At 34.7% G+C, this 26,738-nt stretch overlaps 1 protein-coding gene across 3 annotated transcripts; it reads right to left on the reverse strand.

Annotated features, from left to right (window-relative positions):
• Window positions 1-2,962: 2,962 nt before the first annotated feature.
• On the reverse strand, window positions 2,963-26,465 carry LOC122051171 (probable DNA helicase MCM9). Of its 3 annotated transcripts, none has more exons than XR_006131395.1 (20): window positions 26,239-26,465; window positions 26,053-26,155; window positions 25,861-25,963; window positions 25,580-25,718; window positions 24,897-24,963; window positions 24,451-24,625; window positions 21,000-21,099; window positions 17,304-17,401; window positions 16,284-16,349; window positions 16,100-16,192; window positions 9,950-10,066; window positions 8,247-8,319; window positions 6,524-6,590; window positions 5,113-5,194; window positions 4,516-4,637; window positions 4,303-4,370; window positions 3,798-3,907; window positions 3,693-3,729; window positions 3,464-3,616; window positions 2,963-3,210 (listed from the first exon to the last, which is right to left on the reverse strand). XR_006131395.1 is itself a non-coding variant. In XM_042612154.1 (20 exons), the coding sequence occupies exons 1-20, from the start codon at window positions 26,373-26,375 to the stop codon at window positions 3,161-3,163; spliced, it is 1,971 nt and encodes a 656-aa protein (XP_042468088.1). In that variant the 5' UTR covers window positions 26,376-26,465; the 3' UTR covers window positions 2,963-3,160. The 3 variants fall into 3 exon arrangements, 2 of the variants coding, with proteins under 2 accessions (XP_042468088.1, XP_042468090.1); XM_042612154.1 differs by having other exon boundaries at window positions 3,682-3,729; XM_042612156.1 differs by lacking the exon at window positions 3,693-3,729.
• Between the last annotated feature and the right edge of the window lie 273 nt (window positions 26,466-26,738).

Raw genomic sequence — 26,738 nt, forward strand, 5'->3', positions numbered from 1 at the left:
TAGACTTTTTATACCTAAAAAATAAGAGGGATAATTTTGATAGAAAATATACTCGATTTTTAATATAAAGTACTGACTTTAAGAAAAATTATACTCGTTTTCAGACTTTTTGTACTCAATTTTGGACTTTTTGTACCTAAAAAATCTTAGGGACAATTTAGGTATCAATATTTGCATGAGGGAGTTGAAACAAGTAATACTTTGCATGCAGGGAGTGGAAACAAAGTTTTTTAGGTATGGGGATTGCATGCAAAGTTATGATTACCATTGAAAATTTTTCTCTAATTTACCGTTACAATAAACACCCACATTATTCATTCATATTGTTGAAAGCAGCCAAATAAATTAAAATTTACTCCATGCGTCAATGCTAAAGACAAACTACAAGTGGTTCTTTCAGAATGATATGGTGATTGAAACATGGTTATTATCACATAAGATTTAGGAATCGAAATTTGACGCGTCTGAATATGTCTTTCCTTATGTCTTGATTATCTGTACTAATAACTAGTAGTCATTCATAATTTACTTCTTTCGTGTTAATTTAGGGACGAGTTAACGATGACACGGAGATGAATGAATCGTCTTTTACCGTGTAAAGGCAAACTACAAGTGTCATGGATCTTTAATTCTTGACAACTAATGTCAAGAATGAATAAAATTAAAAACCGAAAATAATTTAACCATGGGATAAATAATGTTTCTGAGGTCCAAGCCAATCAAAACACACAGGTGATGCGGGAAAAAATTATCTTTTTATTATTTTTATGAAGTTTGATATATAAGATATTTTTATCATTTTTATCTTTTATATTTTAAAATTTTAAATTTATTTAGGATGTTTTTATTTTTAATAAGTTTAGAATTTTTTTCTTTATTAAATAAGGGGTCATAGGATTTAGAGTCTATATCAATAATTATTTAGATTGATACAAGGGATTTTTTTTATCAATATTGATTCGGTCATGTTGTTCTCTTCCCTAGAAATTCGAGTAGTTTTTGGATGTTTATTTCCTAGTATGTGTGGACAAATTAATATATTTAGAATATCGCTTCCGATATTCCTGTGTAAATCAACGGATTTGATAGTCACTTTCAGTATTCGTGCACGAATCAATTTGGTATAAGAGCCAAGTCATTCTTGTAAAAGCATGTCGACGAGAAGACAACAACGAGTTGACTACGATTTTGATTGTGATATGGAGCAATGAGTTCAAGAGATGATTGATGAACAGATGCGAGTTTGACAACGCAATCTTCTAAAAGTCATAACTTTTTACTTGTGACTCGGAATTAGACTCTGTCGATGGTCACGCATGCAGAACAGAATTCAAATATCTACGTTTGTTAAGGGGAACTAGTAACCGCCAAATTTCGAGTCCAAAATCTACCGTTTAAACCCTCAACTAAGACTCCGAACATATGTTTACTATTTTTAATAATTTTTATTTTATAGTATTTAGGGTATTTTTGATATATATGGGTTAGGATTTATTTATGTTACCATCCTATTTTGTTAATTAGGATTTCTTTTAAAAAAAATTCTTTTCTGGTAATTTTTTTTCTTTCTATAAAAGATAAAATTGAGGTCTATATATGAGTATTTCTTTCCTTTCTTCGAGTCTTAGAGTATGGGATTTATATAAGTGTCATAATTCATATTTTTAGTCGTCGTCTCCTTTTTGAAACATGGTATTTTTCTTATTTCCTAGTATTTCCCTTTGAATCAACAAAGTGTAGGTTATTTTTACTATTCATGCGCGAATTAACAAATTCGATAGTCACTTATAGTATTCTTGCGCGAATCAACGAAACCGATAACTATTTGTTGAGTTAGTTTAGTATCAGAGCGAAATTGATCTTATGGAGTCAGTCGCTGACTCACTATCTCCTTCAAGAACGACGAGTTTTGGTTTTCTATTTTATGATATTTGTACATGAATGAATAAAATTTAGAAGATTATTTCTGATATTCATATGTGAATCAATGGATTTAATAACTTTCTGCAATATCACACCAAGAAGATCGCAACGCGTCGACATCGCTTCTGATAATAATATGACCAGTAATTCGAGAGTAAATTTTCTCCACAATGAGAAGAATGATGCGGGACAAGAAAAAATAATTTTTTTATCTTTTTATTATTTTTATTGAATTTGGTATTTAGGATATTTTTGATAATTTATGTCTTTTATATTTTTAGATTTTAAATTTATTTAGGATATTTTAGAGTTTTAGTATGTTTATTTTTTTTTCTTTTAATCAGAATTTCTTTCCTTTTTAGATGTTTTAGAATTTAGAATGTATATAAATAATTATTTGAATTGATGTGGGGAATTTTTTTTATCAATACTAATTTGATCATGTCATTCTTTTTTTCAAAGTATAGAGGAGTTTTTAAATGTCTATTTATATTCATGTACACATAAATTAACAGATTTAATAGTTATTATCATCGATTAGTTTACTCATGAAGCCATGCGAATACCCACAAAGTTTAAAGAAAAAAAAACCTAGAAGTGGCAAATTCCAGGCTTTCAATCCCATCCAGTTGTGGTCCATAATGCATCACATCACATTGCATCGGCCAACGATGGAGTAGGTACCGGCCTACCGCGACAGTGGGTAGCTATCGTAATCAAATGGCAGGAAAGAAAATAGTGAATAAATAAAAAGACATCTGCATTGGATTCCACATCCTATAATGAACGTGCCACTGCACCATTGGTAGTGATTTTGAATTGTTACGCAGTGAGAGCAGCAGCAGGGTCAAGAGGGACAACAAACGTGGCACAAGGTTCAACGGAACCAACCAAGTCATTTCGCTCATCTCAAATGTCTATCACAATCTATCTCCAAATTATATTTAAAAAATAAATAAATCATGAAATTAACTGTGCCAATGCGTCCGTCACGATTTAATCCCTGCCCCATTTTTAATTCCAAATCAGGTTAATCGGATGGTAAAAGAGTACCCCTTAATTATCTACTAAATATAAGTATACTTAAAACAGGGTATGACTACATAATCTAATGATACAAAGTCATTTTTATAATCAGAATTTCACCAATTCATTGTTCTCCAGTCTTCTACAGAGGCCCAACTGCTGCATGTGCCTTCTTCCGAGAGCAAGTTGCATGTACCTTGTCCTATTTGTATTATTCTACCGCAATAAGCTTCTCCAAAATTAACTCCTCTTGCTTTGCATCTATACCATGTCAAGAAATCCACGACTTGGCAAAGGAAATTCAATACTTGGATCTAATCTACACCAAATCAGGAGCTAACCATGTTATGACCCAAAAAACAGAAACAAAATCTTAATCCATAAGAAAGAAAATCACATGGAAAATGTAAGAATTTTAGCTTTCAAGAACCATTGCCACTAGCACTCTTTAGGCAGGCAAAGATTGAAAAATTCAAAATAAATACATAAGGTGATTGAACGTGGTGAAGGATACATTCCTCATCAGGATTATCAGTAAAGTTGGAGTGCAAAGCATTTCCAACGGTGTCCACAATTGCTGATGTTGTCATTGATGATTCAACACATAATATTGCAGCAATAGCATCAAGACGAGTAACCTCATTTCTGAACATGAGTCTTGCATGTGCTACAACAGAAAACAGTCATATTATAGAGAATATTTAAGTTAAAGGAAATTGTTGTTTAACATACCTTGTGCCAACCTTATTAAACTCTCAAGCATTCGCACAGTTGTCCTAGCTACAAATTCATATATTTCTCAGAGCAAGTGAATGTTTTATGATAACGCATAAATATTCCCTACTGACCTGCATTATGTGTTGCAGATCTTCGTTGGAGTTGATAATAACTTGAAATAATTCTTTCTGACTCCTTTGTTAACACAGGTTTAAAATGTTCCTTCACATAGTAAATATACCTGCAATATCCCCTCAGTTAATGAAAGACAAAATCTTAGACCAATCAAGAAAAGAAAAACACCGTTGTGATTGATCAGCTCTATTACAAATGCCTGGAATATGTTTTCAATCTCATTTTGATGTAACTAATGCATCCTACAAAGCAGTAATCAACAAAATTTCGAGAATAACCAATCATGCACAGAATTTTCCATATCTCATGCCCCCTTTCACATTTATGCATAGTCATCTACTCTTCCGTATATACTAATTTAATTACACCAAGTAGCTATTCCAGTGCCTTTTTGAAGGCACTGAATATTTTTCCTCCTAAATGTTCAGAAAGCATACACATTTAATTGATCAATCTTCTCTTCAATTGTATAAACAGAGAATCAAAAATTTTGAAATGTACCTCCGAAGCATCATTAATGACCAGATATTTGTTTCAGGTTCATCACTTTCACTTCTTGGTTCTCCTTTCTAGATAGTCAACAACACACAAACTCATTTACATTCTGAAGATTTAAAGCAACAGAAATTCTGGAGATAGATATCATCGTATCAACACGTAGTGTTGAGGTAAGAAAAGAATTCCTTAATTATCATAGTTTAGAAGGATACTCACAATTCCTAGAATATGAGATGATACGATGGCATCCCATTCAGGATTTTTGGTGTCCAAGAGAACAAGAACTATATCAAATCTGCTCAGAAGTGGTCCAGACAGAGTTGTATTGACAGACAATGCTGAAAACATTAGACAATACCTTAAAAATCAAAATTTTAAAGAAAACATCAATACAATTATATATACAAATTACAAATTATGAATAACACTCATGCATGCTTCAATGAAAATTATGGGAACCTAACAAAGATATCCAAAGAGAGACGGAAATAAGTTCAATACTCATGAATAATTTCCTGATATTGATAATGTCATGAATACCACGAGCAAAGATGAAGCTATTTCTTCATATTTTTTTTACTTCAATAATAACACACGATCTACAGAAAATAAAAACTTAACATCTGACTTAATCTTCCTTGAGACCAACACTAGTAATTTTGGTGAAACATTAGCTGTGATAAAATCAGACTAGATTTGCAAAGAAAGATCATATCTTCATATATCACAACTACTTGACCAGAGCGTGGTTTAAATGTCCTAGATTATGAACCAACGCAAAATTGCTTTAAAAAATATAAGGAAATGACATACGTTGGATAGGATCGTATTGTCCCTTCGGATTAGTTGCACCAAATACTGTAGTCCTGGTACTCAGAGTAGTCACGAGACCAGCCTGTTAAACAAAACAGTACTTAATTTAAACTCACAATTTTAAATAAGTATTAGACCTTGTATACCTGGAGTACCTCAAAATAATTAATTATCTAACTGATATGGGCTATTTAAAAAGGAAAAGATAGAAAAAAAACTAGAAAAATAAAGAAAGAGTTAATCTCAAATGTGTACAGTCAAGGAATGTTTTGATTTATCAATTAGAACAATTAACTATATATATTGCCAGAACCGAAACAATATCTTCCCAATAAGGACAATTAAGACATTTATTTCAATTAATACTCTCAAATCTTGCAGTATCCTTGATGGTTGATTTCAACTAGTTATAGTGTTGACAACTAATCCCTAAATCACGCCATGGTGATTTGAATCTTAAAATGATAATGGATACAAAATAGAAAATTTTGACCATGACAACCCCAGACACGCCATTAATCAGATTGTTAACATATGCATTGTCTTTCTGAAATTCCCATTACTGATGAATTTCAGGAAATTATATTAAATTTCTTCCCGTTATATGCTTATCTTTTGCTGCTCTTACCTATTTAGAGCATTTTACTTTCTATCGCTTTATCTATATCAAAAGTCAACCGTCATCATCCACTGAAAAGAACAACCTATGAGGCTGCAATTCATAGACTTTAAATCTCATGCTCAGGAGCAACTAAACATACTCAAGAATCAAATTCCATATTAGTGTGAGACAAATGCAAGACCTTTACATCAATAAGTCCATGGTGGACAATTAAGAAAGAACAAAGGAGGAGAAGAAATAAAACTCATCATTTACATGTTATAGATTTATAGGAAAACCACGGCACCACAATTCTTTGTAGAGCAAAACAAATGCATGACCTTTGATTTAGTCTTGTACAATCATTGGCTGAGGCATTTATGGCAACACAAGCAGTCTCTAGTGCCACACCCATTAGTTAGAATTAGGATAGTTGATTGAGTAATAATGAAGAGATGTGAAAGGTACATATATGCATTTTTGTCAATGGCAAGCAAGTTTAACATCAAAGTTCTTTCCTTCCGTAGATTCCAAGGAGAAATTTTGCTCTTTTCTCTATTGACAAATGCTAGTTATCTCAAAGGGTGTCTATCCCAGGTGGTAGCATTGGATGAATCTCTAACCCATTAGGGGGACTTCTTGAGAGGGTAAGTCAAAACAGGTTGACTATTGCAAAGTGAAGAAGCAATGGTCCTTGTCTGTAACTTGAACTCTGATCTCCTAAGGCATAATTTTGCAACTTCATCATTTCCCCAAGGCAAAAGATGGCCATGGAAATCATGTAACTGAGAAAAGGAGAATAGAAGATACCTTTGCCACACTGATAGTTTGTTGCTCCATTGCTTCATGTATGGTTGCTCTATCATGCTCTCGCATGCTAAAATTGCATACATAGGAATTATCAACTCATGACTTTTCTTGTATCCCACAAGATAAAAATTATAAATGGACAATGACAAACCAGGAAAAAAAACTGGCATTAAAGAGTTGCCCTGTAAAAACATGCTATACATCAAAGACAATGGATGCAATTCCACAAGCCCTTCAACTTGTTTACCAGCATTAAGTTCTAGATCCAAGTGTTTCCAGACCCTACATATGCTGATCATAGTAACTTTCTTACTTCCTAGGCAGTTTATATTCTAGACAATTCAGCTAGCTCATATCATTTTCTTTACTGAGGATAAATCAACAGTAAGGAACATACGACATACTTTCTTTGAGAACGAGATTTGTTTGAAAAATCGATCACTCAGCTCACTTTAGATAATAGGATCATAGGAAACTAGCATCTTACTACACTATCCCTGACATGGTAAACCATTCCTAGCATACCAGCCTACTCTAGCATATAAAACACATACTTCCCTTGACAAGTATAACTGTTTCCTCCTAAGTGGGCTCTATCTAAGAAAAGTACTCGAGAGTTTTTATGTCTTCTAGAGTATTCAATATCAAATGTTGATGGTTCAATCAATGTGATCCCAAAGAAATCATCTCAAGTGATAATATAGCAACAACAACCAAACTTTATCCCACTAAGTGGGGTCAGTTATATGGATCCTTCTTCGCTATTGGACTCTATCCTCTATTATATCATCATTTATATTTAAATCAATTTTATTTTATTTTATTATTACTAACCAAGTTTTTTTTTCTTGTTATATCATCATAATGATATCATCTATATAGAAAAAGGATGTCTTCTAGACTTGTACAATTTCCTTTAATAAAGGCAACTTTTCCCCTGATTCGATGGATTGAGCCCCGGGGAGCCGTCCACCTATCTCAAAGGATAAGAAGCTGAGTAAGCCTACCACTAGTTGCTAAGTAAGCCTACCACTAGTTTGTCTGTAAAAGAACTATTATAGGGGAGATGACAGAATGGCGATGGGGCCCAATGAGCACCTGATTCTCCATTCATCCTCTATATAAGTCCTTAGAAATCTCATTGCAAGACACAAGTCGAGTTCGCGACACAAGTCTTACTTTGAGTTCTCTGTAAGTTTGCTCTCTAAATTTCAATTCCAAGCTTCCTTTCTTACACACTTAAGTCTTGTACTTTCAAGTTCTTTTGTACATTATCTTAGTTCGTTTGTAAAGAAGCGCTTCCTCTAACATTTTAAGTGGTGAGGTGAAATGATGAGAGATATACTTCCTTCCTCTAACATTTTAAGTGGTGAGGTGAAATGATGAGAGATATACTTCCTATTCATTTTAAAGTGAAGAATGGCAGAAGTAAATTTTTCAAACCATAATCTAATAAATTCTTCAGATCATATTAAAAATATCTTAAGCATGCCACACTAGGTGTGTCTCGACTTGAGCAACAAAGCTAACGAATTTGTTCCACATAGACCTCTTCAGAATAAGGTAGCACAAAAGAAGATGTTCTTGATATTAAGTTAATAAAGGTCCCATTTTAAAACAGTCGACAGTGTCAGCAAGGGACGAACTAAAAATAAACCAAAGAAAAGGTCTACTTTAAAATTATACCTAAATAAAGAAAAATGATGATAAAAAGAAAGGAAACCTATCAAATTCATCTATGCAACAAAGCCCTCCATCAGCCAAGACAAGGGCACCAGCCTCCAACATCCATTCCCCTGCCAATAAGCATCCATGTGAGATGGCACAAGTCATACGAGTATAAAATAACAAGAGAATAAGTCCCACATAAATTTCAATGAATTTCATATGTAAAACTTTGCACAGAGGTCAACCAATAATACACGCACATTATAATGATAGCTGAAACTGGATCGATCCCTTTAAACATATTGTTCATGTTTAATCTGCAATATATAATTCTTCATGTTTCTATTTTCACTATAAACTCAAAAGAATCATAGAACAAAATAGTTCATTGTTAAAGATATACATTCACAATAAACATACTATTGCATATTACATGAAAACAAACCAAGCCAATCAGTGATAAACTGTTAAATGCTTGTTTAAATAATTTTATCGGCTGGTCACAAGAATAGTAACTCTGAGATCAGATCTTATGGAATATAGTGGTACTCAGCCTGTAGTTTTGTAAGTACAATTTTATATATTTCTTCATTTTAAGGGAAATTGTATTCCAAAGTTTTCATTTCCCATACAACTTCCCAAAGGAATGTCTTAGAATGCCTAAATAAAAAAAATAGGCATATGATATTATGATAAGTCTTCCAATTTAAGATAAGGTAAAACAAGAAGTGTGATTCAAGTTTCAAGACAGACATTAGATTGACGTAGGAACAAAAGCAGACATTTAGCACACGAACTCTTACGAGGATGAGTTGCTTAGAGAAATTTTAATTTCCTTGTTTGAGAAAATTTTAAGCTACGACACAAGTTACAAACTGTGTAACCAAAGAAAAAATCAATATTGTCCCTTCTATCTTGTTAGAAGTATTAGTATTTAGTCCCTCATTGGTATTTAAGATACATGGTTTCTGCATAATTCTATCTTTACAATATATGCAAGGCAATATTCTATCTCAGCCAAAGTCTTAAGTAACTAAATGCAAAAAGCTCGGTTCAGACAATATTCTGTCACAGCCAAAGTTATCAAGCAATTCCTTTCACACAAGGACATCCAACCACTGAAAAGTAGTTATTAGCTAATGCAATGTCAAGATATCAGCCTTCAAGCTATTCTGACTTATAATTGTGAGGTATTTTGTTGGTAGCTAAAACTCATCATGAAAAGATCACATAAATAGAGAAAGTTAAAAAGAAAGACAACTGAGAAGTTATTAAAAGAACAATAACAAAAAGATGAAAAATAAAAGTAGAAGAAAAAATATAGAAAGTAATAAGGATGACATATTTGTTACAATCTGTGTTTTTATCAAACAACTCCAAGTTAGCTAGAAATCATTTGTTTAACTTGTTAGATCAATTTCAACCAAGTTCTTCAATTTACCTGGCTTGTATTCTTAAATATCAGTTTCAACCAAGTTCTTCAATTTACCTGAATTATATTTGTTAAATATCATCCCTCAGGATAGCAATGATAAATGTTTTCCAATTATCAAGTGTACCATCAATACAAATATCTTAGTTTTAAGTTGCAACTGTTAGAACCTTACAGCTTGAGCTGTCATAAGCAACTTGAATGTGTCATGAATCTGAAAAATATCATATTCATCAAAGAAAACATGTAAAAAGAACAAACTCCGATCTCTAAAATTTCATCTGGTGTTACAAAAGGTAATAAGCTGCATGAGAACCAAAAAAGACCTCCATCCTTCACAGCAGTAACAGTTAAGCCTGCACTGGTACTGCCTAGTCCAGTAGTAATCACAGATCGGTTGCTTAGCTTTGCCGCAAACTTTAGAAATTGGGACTTACCAGTACCTGCATAATTAGGGTAGTGCATGAAATAACTTACTGACCTTGATTGACATTTAAATATAAAGAAGACTAAGATATTTGCCTCCTATCCTAAATTTGTGGACCTAATTATTATTATTATTATTTATTTATTTTTTTGCAAAGATCAGAAAATGCAGATTCCCCAAAAGAAAATGCTAAAAATTGCACACCATATGTGTCCTAAGCGTAAAGATACACCACAGATGTCTTCCTCCTAAGCATGGATGGTAAAACTCAACTAATTATAGTTACCAGTTATTTCAAATCAAAAAGAAGAAATTCTCAACATTCTTACTAATAAAACACAAAATACGAAAGGTTTTACTCTCAGTTTTACAATTAAAATATCTTCACTCAAAGTCAACTTATACTCAACTATTGATGATTAAAAGCTAGCTGTAAGCCCCAAGTGGTAAGCCACAATTCTTATGTGAGTTGAACACAAATAAAGTTAAACCTTATAAATCTAATCTGTATGTCTAAATGTGCAGGACTTAGGAGAACATACAAGGACCCAATGGCTAAGGAGCATTGGAGACGACAAAAGACGCAAGCAGGTGAGCGAAGAGGATGGCGCGGGAAAGGAATCGATGGGCTTGGTACATCTGAAGTACGAAGAACAACGGAAGAGTACTCCGGTGGAGCGTGAAGGAGGCAAGGTTGCATCCAAGGGACAAGAAACCAGGAGGAAGGCCACTTGAATCGAACGAAATCAAGCTAAGGACGACCAGAGAAGAAAAAGGTCAACTTCGCAAGTTGACCATTCTAGGCACCTGGAACATTTCCACGCTCAGAGTCTCCAGGCGCCTGGATTCATTCCAAGTGCCTGGATTGAGTGGCCACGTCAACCAGAGTCATTGCCAAAATGGATTAGGATAGTGTCCACGTCAACAAAATCCAGACGCCTGGAATGCCCAAAGTCATCCAGAGTTGTTGAGCGGGTCGTTGCCAAGTGGATCGAGTTCAACGAGTCCAGGTGCCATGACTACTTCTAGGCGCCTAGAAGGTGCCATGCTAGCAAATAGTCACATCGACCACGAAGGCTATAAAAGGACAGATGTTCGAAGTTTAAGACAACACACTCGTTTAACTCTATATTTGGTTCTTTACTTTCATCAATTGTTGTAAGAGGCTTCTCCGCCTCCGACTTATGTTCGACGAAGGAGATTTTTGTAGTGCTCTTCATAGTCTTGAACTAACAACCTGAGGATTGTAATCAAGTAATTCTTAGTGCCTCTTTTCTTTTATGTTGTGTTTATTTTTCTATTAATATGTGTCATTGCTGAATCATTAGCAAGAGAAACAGATTGGTTTGAATTTACAGGTTGTAATTCACCCCTCCCCTCTAGCGATCCAAAACGCTTCCGTCGTACCAACAATTGGTATCAGAGTCGAACTGCTTAGAAGGACTAACCACAGACTAAGCAACTAGATCGGGATGAATGGCCGGATCGAACATCCACCCACCTAAGTTCAAGGGCGAGTTCACAATGAGAAAAAAGAAAATAGAGGTATTTTTTAAGACTAATTTTGAAATTATAATTTGTATAAACCATGGTTTCAAAGTGCCCAGGAATGAAGATGGAGTAGAAATCAACGAACAACAATGGACCAAAAAGCAACAAGATGAGTTTATGCATAAGGTTGAATTTCACTTGCTAAGCGTACTACCCGTATAAGAACTCAACTGGATTGGCGCATACGACTCTACCAAAGATCTTTAGGAGAAGTTCCTAGAACTCCATAAAAGAACCTTGGAAGCAAAGTTGGCAAGGCGAGATCTGCTCAGAAATCAACTCAGCAACCTTCGACTAGAAAAGGGTGAGAAGTAGCGCAATTACATGCAAAGTTAAAAGAGATCCTCACTAGCCTCAGCAACTTCGGAGAAGTAATTACAAACCGAGACATGCTTAGATCTGCACTCAATATATTTCCAAGAACTCAAGAATGGGTATCAATAATAGACTCTCGAGGTAAGTAGTTTAGATGAATTCTTTTCAACTATAGAATTACACGAATCTACATGTGCAGGTATGAAAGAAACAAGAATGACGAACCACGACACACTCTACAAGCCAAGAAGGACGACTCAAAATCTGACACATCTTTGGACAGAGATAAAGAAGCTTATCTAGTAAAGAAGATGAAGAAATTTTTTAAATCTAATAAGCTTGATAAGAAACCGGCTTCAAGATTGTTAAGAAGAAAAGAGAAAAGGAAGGTAAGGTGCTTCAATTGTAACGAGGAAGGTCACATCAAGGACAATTGCCCCAAGTTCAAGAAGACCAAAGAAAAGGGCAAGGACAAGAAGCCTACACAAGATAAATCCAAGAATCTAAAAGCAACTTGAGACGGCTCCTCAGAAGATTCGGAGTCAAAACAAATAGTGGGGCTTGCAATGATGGTGACTCATTAGAATGAAGGGTACAACTCATTAGGTGAAGCAACCATGTAGGGGGAGCATCAATCCACGAATCTGAAATGATAAGTGAGATACATAATCTACCCTAAGATCAACTTTACGAGGCAATAAAAATGCTTTCTAGTTCCTTATGCAAAGTTAGAAATAGGTGCATAGAATTGAAAAAGGTCAAATTAGACTTAGAAAATAAGTTGGACAATTCTTGCGCAAAAGAAGATTTTGAAAACCTTAAAAATGAAAATACAAAATTAAGGAAACAAGTAGAAACCCTTAAAGCAAATTTAGAAAAGAACCACATAACAAAATTTGAAAGAGGGGGACCAAAACTTAATTTTCAAAATGCTAGGGGCCCAATTAGAAAAGTATCAAAATATTGGATCCTGCAAAAATATTTGATAAATCGTAAGAATTTATTCAGAGTACCAAAATCTATTTTGATCATTTAGAATTTTTTTTTTGGTCAACCAAGGAAATTTTAGTTTTTAAATATGATTGATTTGATATGCATGAATAAATCATTTTTTTCGAATAAACTGGACAAAAATTTTTATGACAATTATTTTTCTGTAAAAATATGACATGTGTCCTATAATGATCTAAAATTTCAGAATTTTTGACTTGTTAATATTTTTTAATAATTGTTCAAAGAAAATCCTAAAAATTTAAAATAAAAAGCAATTAAAATTAATTTTCTATGATAGAAAATATTTTGGGCTACAACTGGTAAAAATTTTAATTTTTTTTTACACTTAAACAATTTTTGATATGATTAAAGGGGAAAATAAAAAAGTTAGAAGGAAAAATGCATAACTCTAAGGGGAGTTTTTAATATTTGTTACTTTGCTACTTTGAAAATATTTATTGTATTTTATTTATTTTTACTCTAACTTAATCTATATTGATTCATATAAAAAAATGAGGAGATTGTAAGGCCCAAGTGGTCTAGCCATGATATAACACGGATTAAGTTAGACCTTGTAGATCTAATATGTATGTTTAAGAACATATAGGGACCTGATGGCTAAGGAGCATCAGAGACGAAAAAAGATGTAGGTGGGCGAGAAGAATGGCACAGGAAATGAGGTGACGAGCTCGGTGCAGCTGAAATACGAGGAGTTGTGAAAGAGTACTCTGTTGGAGCATGAAGGACGCAAGGTTGCATCCGAAGGACGAGAAGCTAAGAGAAAGACTACTCGAGAAGAACGAAATCAAGTTAACGACGACCGGAGAAGAAAAAGATCAACTTCATAAGTTGACCATTCCAAGCGCCTGAAATGTTTTCAAGTGCCCGGACTCTAGGCGCCTAGATTGTGGCCACGTCAGCGGGAGTTGTTGCCGAAATGGATCAAGACAATGTCCACGTCAACAAAATCCAAGCACCTGGATCCCTTCCAGGAGCCCGGAATGCCCGAAGTCATCCAGAGTCGTTGAGTGGATCATTGTCAAGTGGATCGAGTTCGACGAGTCCAGGCGCCTAGAAGGTGCCACGTCAACAAACGATCACATCAACCACGAAGGCTATAAAAGGATGAATGATGTTCAAAGTTTAAGACAATACACTCGTTTAACTCTCTGTATTTGTATTCAATTCTTTACTTTCCTCTAGTGCTCAATTGTTGTACGGGGCTTCTCCGCTTACGACTTGTGTTCGAAGAAGGAAATATTCGTAGTGCTCTTCATAGTCTTGGACTAACAACTTGAGGGTTATAACCAAGTAATTCTTCGTGTCTCTTTTTTTTATGTTGTGTTTATTTTTCTATTAATATGTGTGTCCTTGTTGAATCATTAGCAAGAGAAAAAGATCGATTTTAACTTATAGGTCACAATTCACCCCTCCCCTCTAGTGATCCAAACCGCTTCCGCCGCATCAACACTAGGGACTACATGCAAGACTTTGAGTTTTACAGGGATAATAATCTTAGATTTAAGAGAAATAAATACAAAGGTAACTGATAGTGGTGGCACATTTTGTAACTTTCCAAATCAAGCATACAAAAAAAAACAATTACAATCTATTTATAAAATTAAAAGTCATAAACAGTTGCACAAGTGTTAGTTTAAAACCAGGTCTAGAAATGTCAAATCTTAGATTGCAATTCAAGGTGAAATTGGTTAGCAGTTTACTTGGCAACATATCAAAAGCCTGGATGATCAAACTTATCTAAATAGTGGCCTAGATACAACTGTGAAGTAAATGATATGACATGGGTGGAAATTCCTAGACACTACAGTAAGAATTTTGTCAGTGCACAAACTGCTGAATTATAGGATTTAGCTATGCAAAGAAGAAATAGAACCACACATACTCATGTGACAATGAACTGCACCGTGGTTGATAAAAACTGAATAGAAATATTTATATGATTCAAAACCAAATGACTCTAGACAACCATCTGGGTCTATCAGAAGTAACAATTTCAACTCACCTTAAGTTCTCTAGATTCTTCTTTATTCCATGACACCTCCCACAATACCACTCATGGCATGTGCACTAAAAGCGCATATATCACATGGCCTCGTCTCTGTTTTCTGGATTAACAAATGCATCTATAAAAATCATACCACTATTTGCACTAACATATACATATTTTATAAGTTGTGTCCAAGCTTTTTTAACTATTAAAGAATTGATTCTGCATTAATTTATAGTATAATTTATGCACGGGGGCATAAGTTCTAGGGTCCTGGTAGTGAGAATGGAGGATGTATCATGTGAATTTAACACCAAAACTTCATATGCATGAGGTTTGATTGACTTAAGCTGAGTCTACGCGATGCCTAACCATGTACGCTAAATTAGGAAACAACTTCAGTATCCACTAACAAGGTCCAGACGGATTATTTATTGGTTTGGGTGTGTCAATATGTGAAAGAGAGAGAGAGTTAACAAGAAAGAGAAGCGGGTTAGGAGCTTAATTTGAGAAGTGCTTTCAGGAGGTTCTTTGGAGTACTAGGACCCCTGCAAAACAAGGTTTTAGCAAGAAAGAAAGGATCTGAGACCTATAAATCCATGGCATTCTTTGTAGAAATCTTCTGGTTGATCCATGATAAGTGATTGTGATCCTTCATTTAGCCCCCTCGTTGATCCTCTGAATGATGGCAATGATCAAGATTAGAGGTACAAAAGAGTTTAAAGAGACTTAGAGGGAATAATGAGGAACATAAGAGAATAAGGAAGAGAACATAAATTTGTTAAAGAAATCTACAAAAATTCCACATGCCAATGCGTGAGGATAAGTACTATGAGTATACATGTGCAAGGTGGTACTCCAAACATCTTAAGATTTTGGGATGAATAATCAGTTATTGATCCTTCTTAACTTCAACTAAAACTGATATTACGGGGTCCTTTAAGTTTAAGGTGCAGTATACAATTTTGTATAGCTAATGTACTTTTAAAAACAACACAAAGATACAACAGGATGTGACAAAATATGTAAACATTCTAGTGATGCTAAAAAGTAGAGAATGAAACAAATGTTAAACCTCAAGCTTAAATCGTCAAAGTTCAAGTAAGTGTTCTGTAACATAAAAGGTTATATTGCTCTCCAATTAACAAAAGTCAGTAACCATAGAGTAAAGTTACCATTTACCTGGATCTCCAACAAGAAGCAAGTGAGATTCTCCACGAACCTTCGTTCCAGAAGCATCCACATGTTGGACACCACCAATCAGTGTCAGAGTAACTGAGTTGCAAAACTGTTTTAAATAAGCAAGTTGGCCTTTTTTTTCTTTTCTTGTATGGAGACAAATTGAAATACAGGATTTCTACTTCACCTGCAAGCTTCACAGTGAACAGACCAAAAACTTGTGGGCAGATTCCTTGTAGAATGGCATTTCTTCCTACATAGTTTTGTAGATGTATCAAAGTGAAAGACGACTGCTAAAATGCACTCTGATGAACAGGAGTGTGATGCATATACAATAGATCACCTTAAGAAAAATCAGTCAAATAAAATAAATTGGGTTAGACTAATAATTTAGTTTTTTATTTCTACTTGGGCCAAAGTTTTTTTTTTTTGCTTTTACTAGTTACAATACAATTCACATATTTTGTCGTATGAGACCGCCTTGTTATAAAACATAGAGGGACCCATCTCATTGTTTAGCTCATTCAATCTATGCTATAAATTTCTTGAGAATTTTTTTCATTTTCTTGTGAAATGTTATTAGCCCAACCACATACATGTTGCTTGTTGTCTTCCTTAATTGGTGCACAAATCCACCTCAAACTGTGGTTCCTATCATTTCAGGGAAGTCTGCAAAGCACCTCCCTCGCCTTCTGTTTCAACAAACTCTCCCTCCTCATTCAGCTAAAATATCCCATCTCTCAGCCGTTGTCTATCAATTCTGCTCCTCAAAATGGAATTGCACACAATGCTTTCCGCCCAACATCACAAAAGCAGCCCGTTAATTCAGATAAACAAATCTAAACATAAAACACAAGCCATCTTCCTGTCCAGTAGTAGAATAGCATTATCCACATCTCTCTCAAGAATGTCAACAGAGAAAAAAGGGCTTTTGAGATGATAAACAAACCAGGAAGATCTATCTCATGTGCCTTAGCATTGCACTTATATAACATTAATAAAGTTCAATTTAAGCTTTATTATATAAATAAATGGAATCACTAAAGATAACTCATGCTTATACTTCATGCCTACTATATAGTTCCTGTGACCGACAAACTTGAGAAATATATTAACATAAAGTTCCTGTGACCAGCAAACATAGAAATACATTAACATAAAGATGCCAACATATAAATAACATGAATATTTCCATCTCAAAAAGCACCTCTAAGTGGCGTAGCTTTGTAGTGTGACCAGAATTGCTCAAAATTCTTAATTGCTTCATCAGGTATGTCAATTTCAGATTTCAGATCATTTGTTCGTCTGCAAACAAATTATTGTGCAAATTCAGGAAACACACACAAAATCTTTAACAAGCACAGATCAAAAGATCATTCATTTCAAACAATACTGTCAAAAAAGTGGAATTTTTGCACTTTTGCTCTAGCTTGGATGTATGCTATTTATATTGCAAGATGCTCCATTGTATTTTCATCAGGCAGTCCGGACTCACTTTGTCCTCTGCAGATTTGGCGAGGGTTCCTTGGGTGTGGAGTTTCAAAATTTCAGGGTCCAATCTCTATCGAGTGTTTGAGTGTATCAACTGACTGATAAAACTTGTAATGCAGTAAGGTCAATCTCTATCGAGTGTATCAAATTAGATGTTTTTGAACTACTGTAATCTGGTCTCAACTCTAAAGGTCTAGAAAACCAAATGGTCCTCTGATCCATTCACAATCCTTTTCTCAGGAAACAACAACAACAGATCAATATCCTTCCTAGGAACAGATCTTAAGATTCTACAATTGAAAAGCATATTTTATAATTTATATTTAGCTTCAGAACATTATAGAAAGATCATGCATTATCTCATCTTTCAACAAAAATACCTTGCAAAGAATATAGAGACAATTAATTGTTAATTGTTATATAATATTATAATTAACCATATGAGTCACTTCAATTACCATAAAAATTAAATCTAATAATCTTCATAAGTTCAAATCTAGTAAGCACACATGTTACATTTGAAAGGAAACCATTCGTCTAAGGTGTCAATTACATCTAAGGTGTCAATTAGACAGACATTGAGGCTTGTGCAAACACCTTCAAGAGACATCTACCCAATGAATTAGGATGGGGTACCATAAATTTTGAATGACTGAAAAAAGCTTCAGCAAGGAGTTTGCCTTCCATCAAGAAAGGGATATAGGCTCAAAATGGCTCATGTTTTGATTGATCAGTGGTACTCGATGCTATCATTGCAGCTTGTGTGTAATTAATGCTAACTGAGAGTTTTATATTGCGCCTCTTGGCATCAACACAAGTTTCCATTGCAACCTATGTTCTAGCATATGTTGTCATAGGTAACCATAGACATAAAACACCTTTAGATCTTTGCATGCTCACAAAACTCAAGATAAACGACCTATGAGCAGGTTGTACGAAAAGAGTAGTATGTGGATAACAGGGAAAGGTCTTAGACAATTTCATATATGATAGTATTTAGACTTGAAGGAAAACCTGTGTTTGGCAGGCTTATCGGTAGAAATACAGCTCAAATGCATTCCCGCGCATTCACACCCAGAATTTCACCAACTGTTTGCAGGTGGTAAGCTGAATAGAACTTCAACTAATCAGAAAACTCAATGGACTGTGGGTTTTTTTTTCCTACTATATGCTCGACTGATCAAAAATTCAAGTTGAATATATGCTTTACAAATCTCCTCTCAGCGCCTACTGGGGATAGTCTTAGTGGTCTAGAGGGTTCATAGTTACTCTATAGTATATTCGCCTAGCCAACATTAGATCCAGCTCTACCCAAACTTTCTAGTTCACCCTGCTATTACCCACTTGTACGGCTGCAATATTCAGTCTAGAAATGCATTGTGAAAAATGGATTGTTGTTGGTGACATGGACTTCAGATGTAACAATAAGGCACCGGCAAAATCATGCAAACTCAAATAAACAAGTTATGACCACAAATATCTTGTTTTGTCAAGCAAAGCAAGGCCTTCAATAAATCATAAAAAGGTCAACTCATGTCTCAACAGAAACCAAAAGAGATTATAGGAGTTAAAGTGGCTGCAGGAATTGATTTTTGACACTAGCAAGTAGCACAAGTTTGATGTATTCCTGCACATTGTGATGCACTCTTCTCGGCCTACCTAAGATGCATGGTGGAAATGAGATATAAGTTAGCCTAGGAGGGAGAAAATTCACCAATCTCAGTTTACTTGGGATTTGCTATCAAGGAATTAATCATACTTGTTTTATCCGTTCCCTCCTATATTAATATACATGTTAAAAAATAAAAGATAATCTAGAATGAGGCCTAACCTATTACATGATACACAACAGGCATAATTGAGGAGAAATCATAGTTAACTTGCCTTACACATCCTCCCTTTTCTGCTAAATTAAGAAAAAGAAAACACGAGACCCATCGATCTGTTAGATATCAAGCACTAAAGGTGATTAAGTTCCTACAGGGAACATGAACCAAGACCAGAATGACACGGGTATGGGCTTTAGTCTCAGCCTGTGCAAGGCAAAACCAGTTCTGATGAGTAGTATTTGTTGCAGCTAATAGTCAACATGATTCAACACTCCAACTCATGCAGATCCATATCACAAGTGGAGGTCCTGGGTTGACGTCAAAACAAGAATAAAACTAAGATTGTTTATTTTTGAAAAAATTTCCCAGTTTCAATTTTTTTATAAGGATATTGTTTATGGAATAAAATCTTGACAGAAAACACTAGAAGGGAAAGGTTTTAGACTTAGTAGAATAAAGACAGAATATATGAAATTTAAATTTAGTAATATTAGATGTAATGAGACAATTGTTAAGATAGCAGATGATGAGTTGCGCGGAACCAAGAGCTTTAAATATTTATGATCATTTTTGTAAAACGATGGAGGGATTGAAAAAAATGTCTTACATAGAATACAAGCGGTTGAAATGGAGGAGAACGTCGGGTATTTTATGTGATCATAAAGTATCTCTAAAAGTTAAATCAAAGTTCTACAAAACCACAGTTAGTGCTATGTTATATGGAGCTGAATGTTGGGCTATGACTTGAGCATGTGCAGAAGATGAGAGTTGTAGAAATGACGATATTAAAGTAGATGTGTGGACATACAAGGATGGACATAATAAGAAATGAGACATTAGAGAGAAAGTCGGAGTTACATTTATTGAGAAAAAACTCCAAGAGACACGTTTAAAATGGTACGGGCATATACTTAGACGATCAATAAATACTCCAGTTAGGCGATGTGAAATTATGACAAACACACATATCAAACGAGGAAGAAGAAAACAAACAAAAGACTTGGTTAGCAACAATAAAACAAGATAAAATTTATTTAACTATAGATGATGATATACTAGGAGATAGAACTCAATGGCATAAAAAGAACTATATAGCTAACCCCACCTAGTGGGATAAGACTTGGTTGTTGTTATTCTTGATATTGTTTATGGAAAATATTCATCATCATTTATTTCCTTATCATGGGAGAAGATCAAGTATCCTCAATATAAAAATATTTTTTGTATAGAGAAGTGAAAAAGATATACAAATGTCTTTTTTTAATACTTCTATTTTACCGATTCTCTTTTTTGCTTTTAAATTAGAAAGATGTAATATCTCTACATAATAAGAGGAGGTATGTAGATTTTCTGCCCAATTTTAACCAATGCTTATTGTTTATGAATAGTAGATATATCATATATAATCCAAAGTGACACAGAAAAATTAAAATCTAGAACAACATTTACAAAAACACTTTACATAGTAATCCAGTTCTGATGACTACCATACAGCTTGTTAATTTATGATAAATGGAATAAGATCATATTGATCCTAAAATTGTCCTGACCAGATTACTCCAAAAATACAAAATTATATTTACCTTACAAAATCAGCAAGTAAAATAGGGTCCAGATCACAGCGGACATCCTTTAAATCTGAAGACCACTTTGCTGACAAAATGCCGGTTACTATTACATCATCTAAAGCCATGAGAAAAAAGCAGTAAATATTTTAAGACATAGCATTAGCATATTTAGCAAGATAACATGAGCAAACAACAATACAAGTAAGCATACCCATACTCGCTCAGTACATAACATAAGCAACAAGAAGCCTTATGACTCAACTATTTGAAGCAAATAGATCCTATCATTGTTCTCTATGTAAGCCATTCTTGGCCATACCCAGACTATTGGAAACCCTAGTAATTATTCTAGTTAAGTTTTCTTAACCTCCTCTACACATCACACTTTCAACTCTAATAAATTTATCAACTATTGAATTATTGGTCATTTTAACAAGTTCATCCATCTTAATTTATTTCCTCATTTATTTTTATGGGGTGCTATAACGTTCTGTGAACATGTCTTTTTTCTCTGTATGACCTATTATATACTAGCTATTTTGCAAGCATTGCTTCTTAATTGTTCAATGTTCCATCCCATAAAGGACAGTTGATCATATGATTGTCTTATATAATTTTTCTACTAACCTAAGATATGCAAAAACTGCACTAAAATCCAGACACCATATGCATTTTAACCCAACATCTGTTTTCTTACAAAAGGACATCTTCATTAATCACTTTTTGTAGTTGAATCATAAATCAAGAAAAAACCTCCTTAATTTTTTCCTTTCTTATTGATAAACTTAAATGTGAAATATTCAAATTTATTTCCTTAAAAACTTTTAGGATATTGCCTCACATCATTAGAATTTAACGTAAATAAACTCTCATTAACTTGCAAAACATCAGAAGATAACTTACACCATGATCTACCTTGGTTAAGTCAAACTTGCTTATTTTATCAAATAGTACATTGCTTCCACAGAAGGGGAGCCTTGGCGCAATGGTAAAGTTGTTGCTTTGTGACCAAAAGATCACGGGTTCGAATCCTGGAAACAACCTCTTGCAAAAAGCAGGGTAAGGTTGCGTACAATGGATCCTTATCTGATACCCCGCATAGCAGGAGCTTCGTGCACCAGGCTGCCTTTTTTTTTTTTAGTACATTACTTCCACAAGGAGGAGAAACTAGGTACGAAAGGTATGGAGCAAAATTTGAAATAGCATTTTTCACTGATGAGTCATCAATTGAATTTGACTTTAAGGTTAGTATCTTCCCATTTATTGTACGTACAAATATTTGGTCATCTGGCGACTTTGATTTTGACAAGGAATGTATAGACTGAATGTCAAGCATAGATAAATCTATGATACCACATGGCAGATCAGTTATTGTAAAGTTGAAATGTCAGAGAAATAACTGCATCCTGCTGGATGCATGTCTATGCTAATCAATGTCTGGCTTCTCCCACAATCATCTCATCATGCAATCTTTGTAGTCAGGAATATGCCCCCAGGGCGTAGCGTGGAAGGTGTGTGCATGGCATCTCGGGCGTAATGGCCAAGAGTCAATTCTCAGGAGCTGACGACTTGGGGTTTACCCCACCATGTGTCTATGACCTGTGTACTTGCATTTACCTCCCTCCATATCTGTGGGGCCGACACTAGGGGGGCAGCTAAGGTAGCGGATCTACTTTTTTTTTTTGTAGTCAGGAATACTTTTAAAATTATCATTTAACCCCAAATTTTGAAAACCTTGTCAAAATACCCCCTCCAAGACAACTAACGAAGGCTCAGTCACACAGATTACCAACAACTGAAAGTTGCAAATCAGCTTGCAGTAGAATTTTTCATGATAATAAGGTTTTCTTAGGTGAAAAAAATCATGATATGCCTCTCTAACTAGGTTTTTTGGAACAAAATTTTTTAGTTTGTCCATTAATGGTGTTGGCAGTCCCTAACGATATGTTTGGGAGGAGGTGAGGGAAGGAGAAGGAAGGGGAAATAAGGGGAAGGGAAACTTTGAACCTTGTTTGGGAAGGAGTGAGGAAAGGGAAGGAAAGGTAAGGAAGGGTAAGCTTTAACCTTCGTTACCCATGGAAAGAGAGATTTTCTTACACCCCGAATTGGGGTGTAAGGAAGGGGAAGGGAAAACAAAAGATTTTTTATTCCAATTTTATCCCTGTTCTTAATAGTTTAAGAAATGTTCCAATTTCTAATTTTGCTATGTCGTCGGAGTCCAATTTCCTTGCCTTCTTCATAGCTCGTTTGTTGCCAAATTATTAGAGGAGGGGCTCCGACACGTCTTCTAACTGAATTGAAGGGAGAAACCATTTTTGTCATCAAAATTTAAGAGGATATCTACTATTTTTTAATTTTTCTATCAAAATTTAATAAGTTTTTAAAGAATAGGAATTTAGCGTTATCTTTCAAATTTTTTTATTTAAAGTTTCTAGAATCATTATTTTCATTATTTCTCATTTAATTACTTGATTATCGATAATTCATTGTTTTGTTATGAATAGTATAAAAAGATTAATTTTTTATTTAAAAATAACTAATTTAAATGATAATATAAAAAATTAATTTTATTATTAAAAATATCTAATTTATATTTATAAAACAAATATTAATATTATGAAAAATGTCTAATTTAAAAAGTAAGAGTATCTTTGTAACTTTATCTATTTAACCTTTATTCCCCTTCCTTTCCTCCCAAACAAAGTAACACATGTTACGTTAATGAACCTTCCCTCCCTCCCAAACAAGGAGAAGTTAAACACTTTACTTCCCCTCACTTCCCCTTCCTTCCCCTCCCTTCCCCTTCATTTAATGAGCATTCCCTCACTCCATCCAAACAGAGGGTAAGTGACCAAAATCATTAATTTTCAGACCACAAACTAACATATTGAGCCATGAAAAGTGACAAAACTGGCATAGAATGCCCGTAAGCTATCAAAAATTAGCCCCTCATTCCCTGTCACATGCTATGTGTGACTGTCAGAAATAATGGCCACTATTAGTTAGTGACGAGGGAAGGGGATTTAGACAAAGGTTTTTAAGTGTGGGGGCAAAATGACATCATTGAAAATGAGGGAACTAGGAGGGCAAAATGGATTTTTTTCTCATACTATTATAACGTTAAAGTTTGAAGATTGTTCATACTATTTTAATGTTGAAGTTTGAATTGTCAATCATCTGCTAACTAAGTTGTCTGCCAATTCTTTGCATGTTATGGAGCCTATAAAGTTTGAATATTTAACTCACATTTTCTGTCAGATATCCATAATTCACACACTGGTAAATCATATGGACTAGTACTAAATATTTGGTGTCATTGCGTAAAGTACTGTGTGATGCCTCATATTTGATCATATTTTAATGTATACATCTACAAAGATAACAAAGAAAAATCTAACAGAAAAACGAGTTAAATGAAAAACAGGACAACTGAGATTGAAAATAAGGAGCCAATGCTTTGTGTTACCCCCAGCTTTGACCATATCAACAAGGTCATTCATTAGAATAACTGAAATTGAACGTGGTATGCATCCAACACCTAACAGTTGTGTGCTTTCTTGAATTTTTATCTCTTGGAAATCTTGGCATACTTTACTGTCTTCTATAGGTATGAAGTAGGTTCCTTCACAACTCTTAGACCTCTGCAAAAGCAAAGGTAACTTCTTTTCAGACCACTGTACCATCATCAGTTGGAAAGAACACAGGTGACTGTGAGTAGTGTAATTAAAGGAAATAGATGCAGAATTCTCAAGATGTTTATGTGAATAGCATGTATATTATTGCTACACACAAAAAGATGAATTGAGCTGATTCAATCATGCCACAGAACATAACTTTACAACCTAAGAGAATGAAAATAAATGAATCGGAAAGCCTGATATAAGAAATAAAAGATGATTTAACAGAACATACCCGAGAAGGACAAGAGGTGGGAGGTTTTATGGACTTTCCAGATTCCAGCTCAGGATGAACTTTGAACCTAATTGTACACAACAATAACGTACATACTATAACAACTTTAATTTATTCTAGAAACAGAAATATATACAGAGAGAGAGAGAGAGACTGTCCACTCTATAAGCTAGAAGTTTAACCAGTAGAGAAAGTATGATAATTTCCATCACATGAAGTCACAAGATTCAATTCTCAATGTAACTAACTAGCCTTTTTAAAAAGACAATATAGACTAGTATGTATAATTCAATATTAAATTTGCTGAAAGGTTATGCATTCTTGTGCACCACATGAAACCGCATGAAAGAATAGCATAATTTTGGAGAAGTTAGAAACAGATATGAGTTATTTCCTTTTTGCTGACTCATTGATCACCAGAACTAATGGATATACTCCATAAGTAATTAAGTAGTACACAAGCAGCAGAACATGTCTGGGTGTGGTAAGGCTTCCTCTAAAATGGAACAAAGTTTATTTTCTTCACATAACAACTTAGGAGAATAATTGTCAGCTGGAAGAAGAGTGTGTCAATCTCATGGTGAGTTACATGGCAAATGACATGTATATTAGGTACAACCACCCAACACAACACAGACAAAGGAAATATATTAAGGTGAGTTTTGAACAATATTTAACCATACCTGTGCTTGCATTTCCTACACTCGTAAATCTGCTCCCACTCAATCATCTTTATGGCCCCTGATCGGATAACAGTCCCCTTGAGAGTGAGAAGGATTCCTCGATGCCTAACCCTCACCCGCCCAATGCTTGGAAACGTCTCTATACATAGACAAGATTCAATAAAAGAAAAGAGCATAGACGCACTACCAAAATATCTTCCTCTTTAGCTTCATCTACTAAACAAGAGGACTGACACTAGGAAAGAAAAAAAAAACAAAACAAAATTAGGACAGCCGTGGACCTGGGGATTCCAGCGGGGATCCTGCTGTGCTGATTCTGATATGAACGTGATACTTCTTGCTGGACTTATGACCCGAAAAATCGGGTTCTTGAAGAATGACATCCTGTCACAAACAATGTAGAGCCTAAGTAAGGGACAAAAACACACAACTGCCAAATCGAAGGAGAGGACACAACATAAAAGTAAGAGTACCTGGCAGCGACGAGCGGCTTCATCAAAGTGCGGGAGGTGATCGGAGGGCTGGGAGAATAGAAGGTGAGCGAGGGGAGGATCGAATTCCAATAGTTCCGCGAATCTGGGAGAAAGGAGCCAAGCATGAAAACGTTTTGCGCTAAGCATAATTTAATATTTATCGAGGGATTCAGAATCAAGGGTTACTCGACGACGATCGGGTAATGGAGATTGGGATCGGGAGAAAGGAGGATGGAACGGAGTTGAGGGGAGTGATGAGTGATGAGAAAGCGAGCGAAAGCGTCGATGTCATCACGGTCGTCGCAGTCTCCCGGCGGCATCATTATTCGTCCTCCGCCGGTGGAAGAGGGCAACGAGGCCGAAGCAGGAGTGTCGCTGCTTTCTCGAGGCGAGCGGGAAGAGGAAATGGGAGATTTCCCGATTGTTTTTCTTTACTCCCATAGTTTTAAGAATATCAATTTTGCTCCCTGTTTAGCGTTTCATTTTATCTTGCCTTTAATATTTTTGTCCCTGTTTAATCAAAAAGCGACCTTATGCGGCGAAATGAGATGGATTCAGATTTCAGAATTATTAAAAAGTAATCTGATATTTAAAAAATTCTAGAGGGTAATTAGATCTTTTATATATATATATATATATATATATATATCTATATATATAAAAGGATTTGTTATCTTGCGCGACGC

This window comes from Zingiber officinale, chromosome 1B, assembly GCF_018446385.1.
Source record: "Zingiber officinale cultivar Zhangliang chromosome 1B, Zo_v1.1, whole genome shotgun sequence".
In the NCBI taxonomy this organism is placed as follows: domain Eukaryota; kingdom Viridiplantae; phylum Streptophyta; class Magnoliopsida; order Zingiberales; family Zingiberaceae; genus Zingiber; species Zingiber officinale.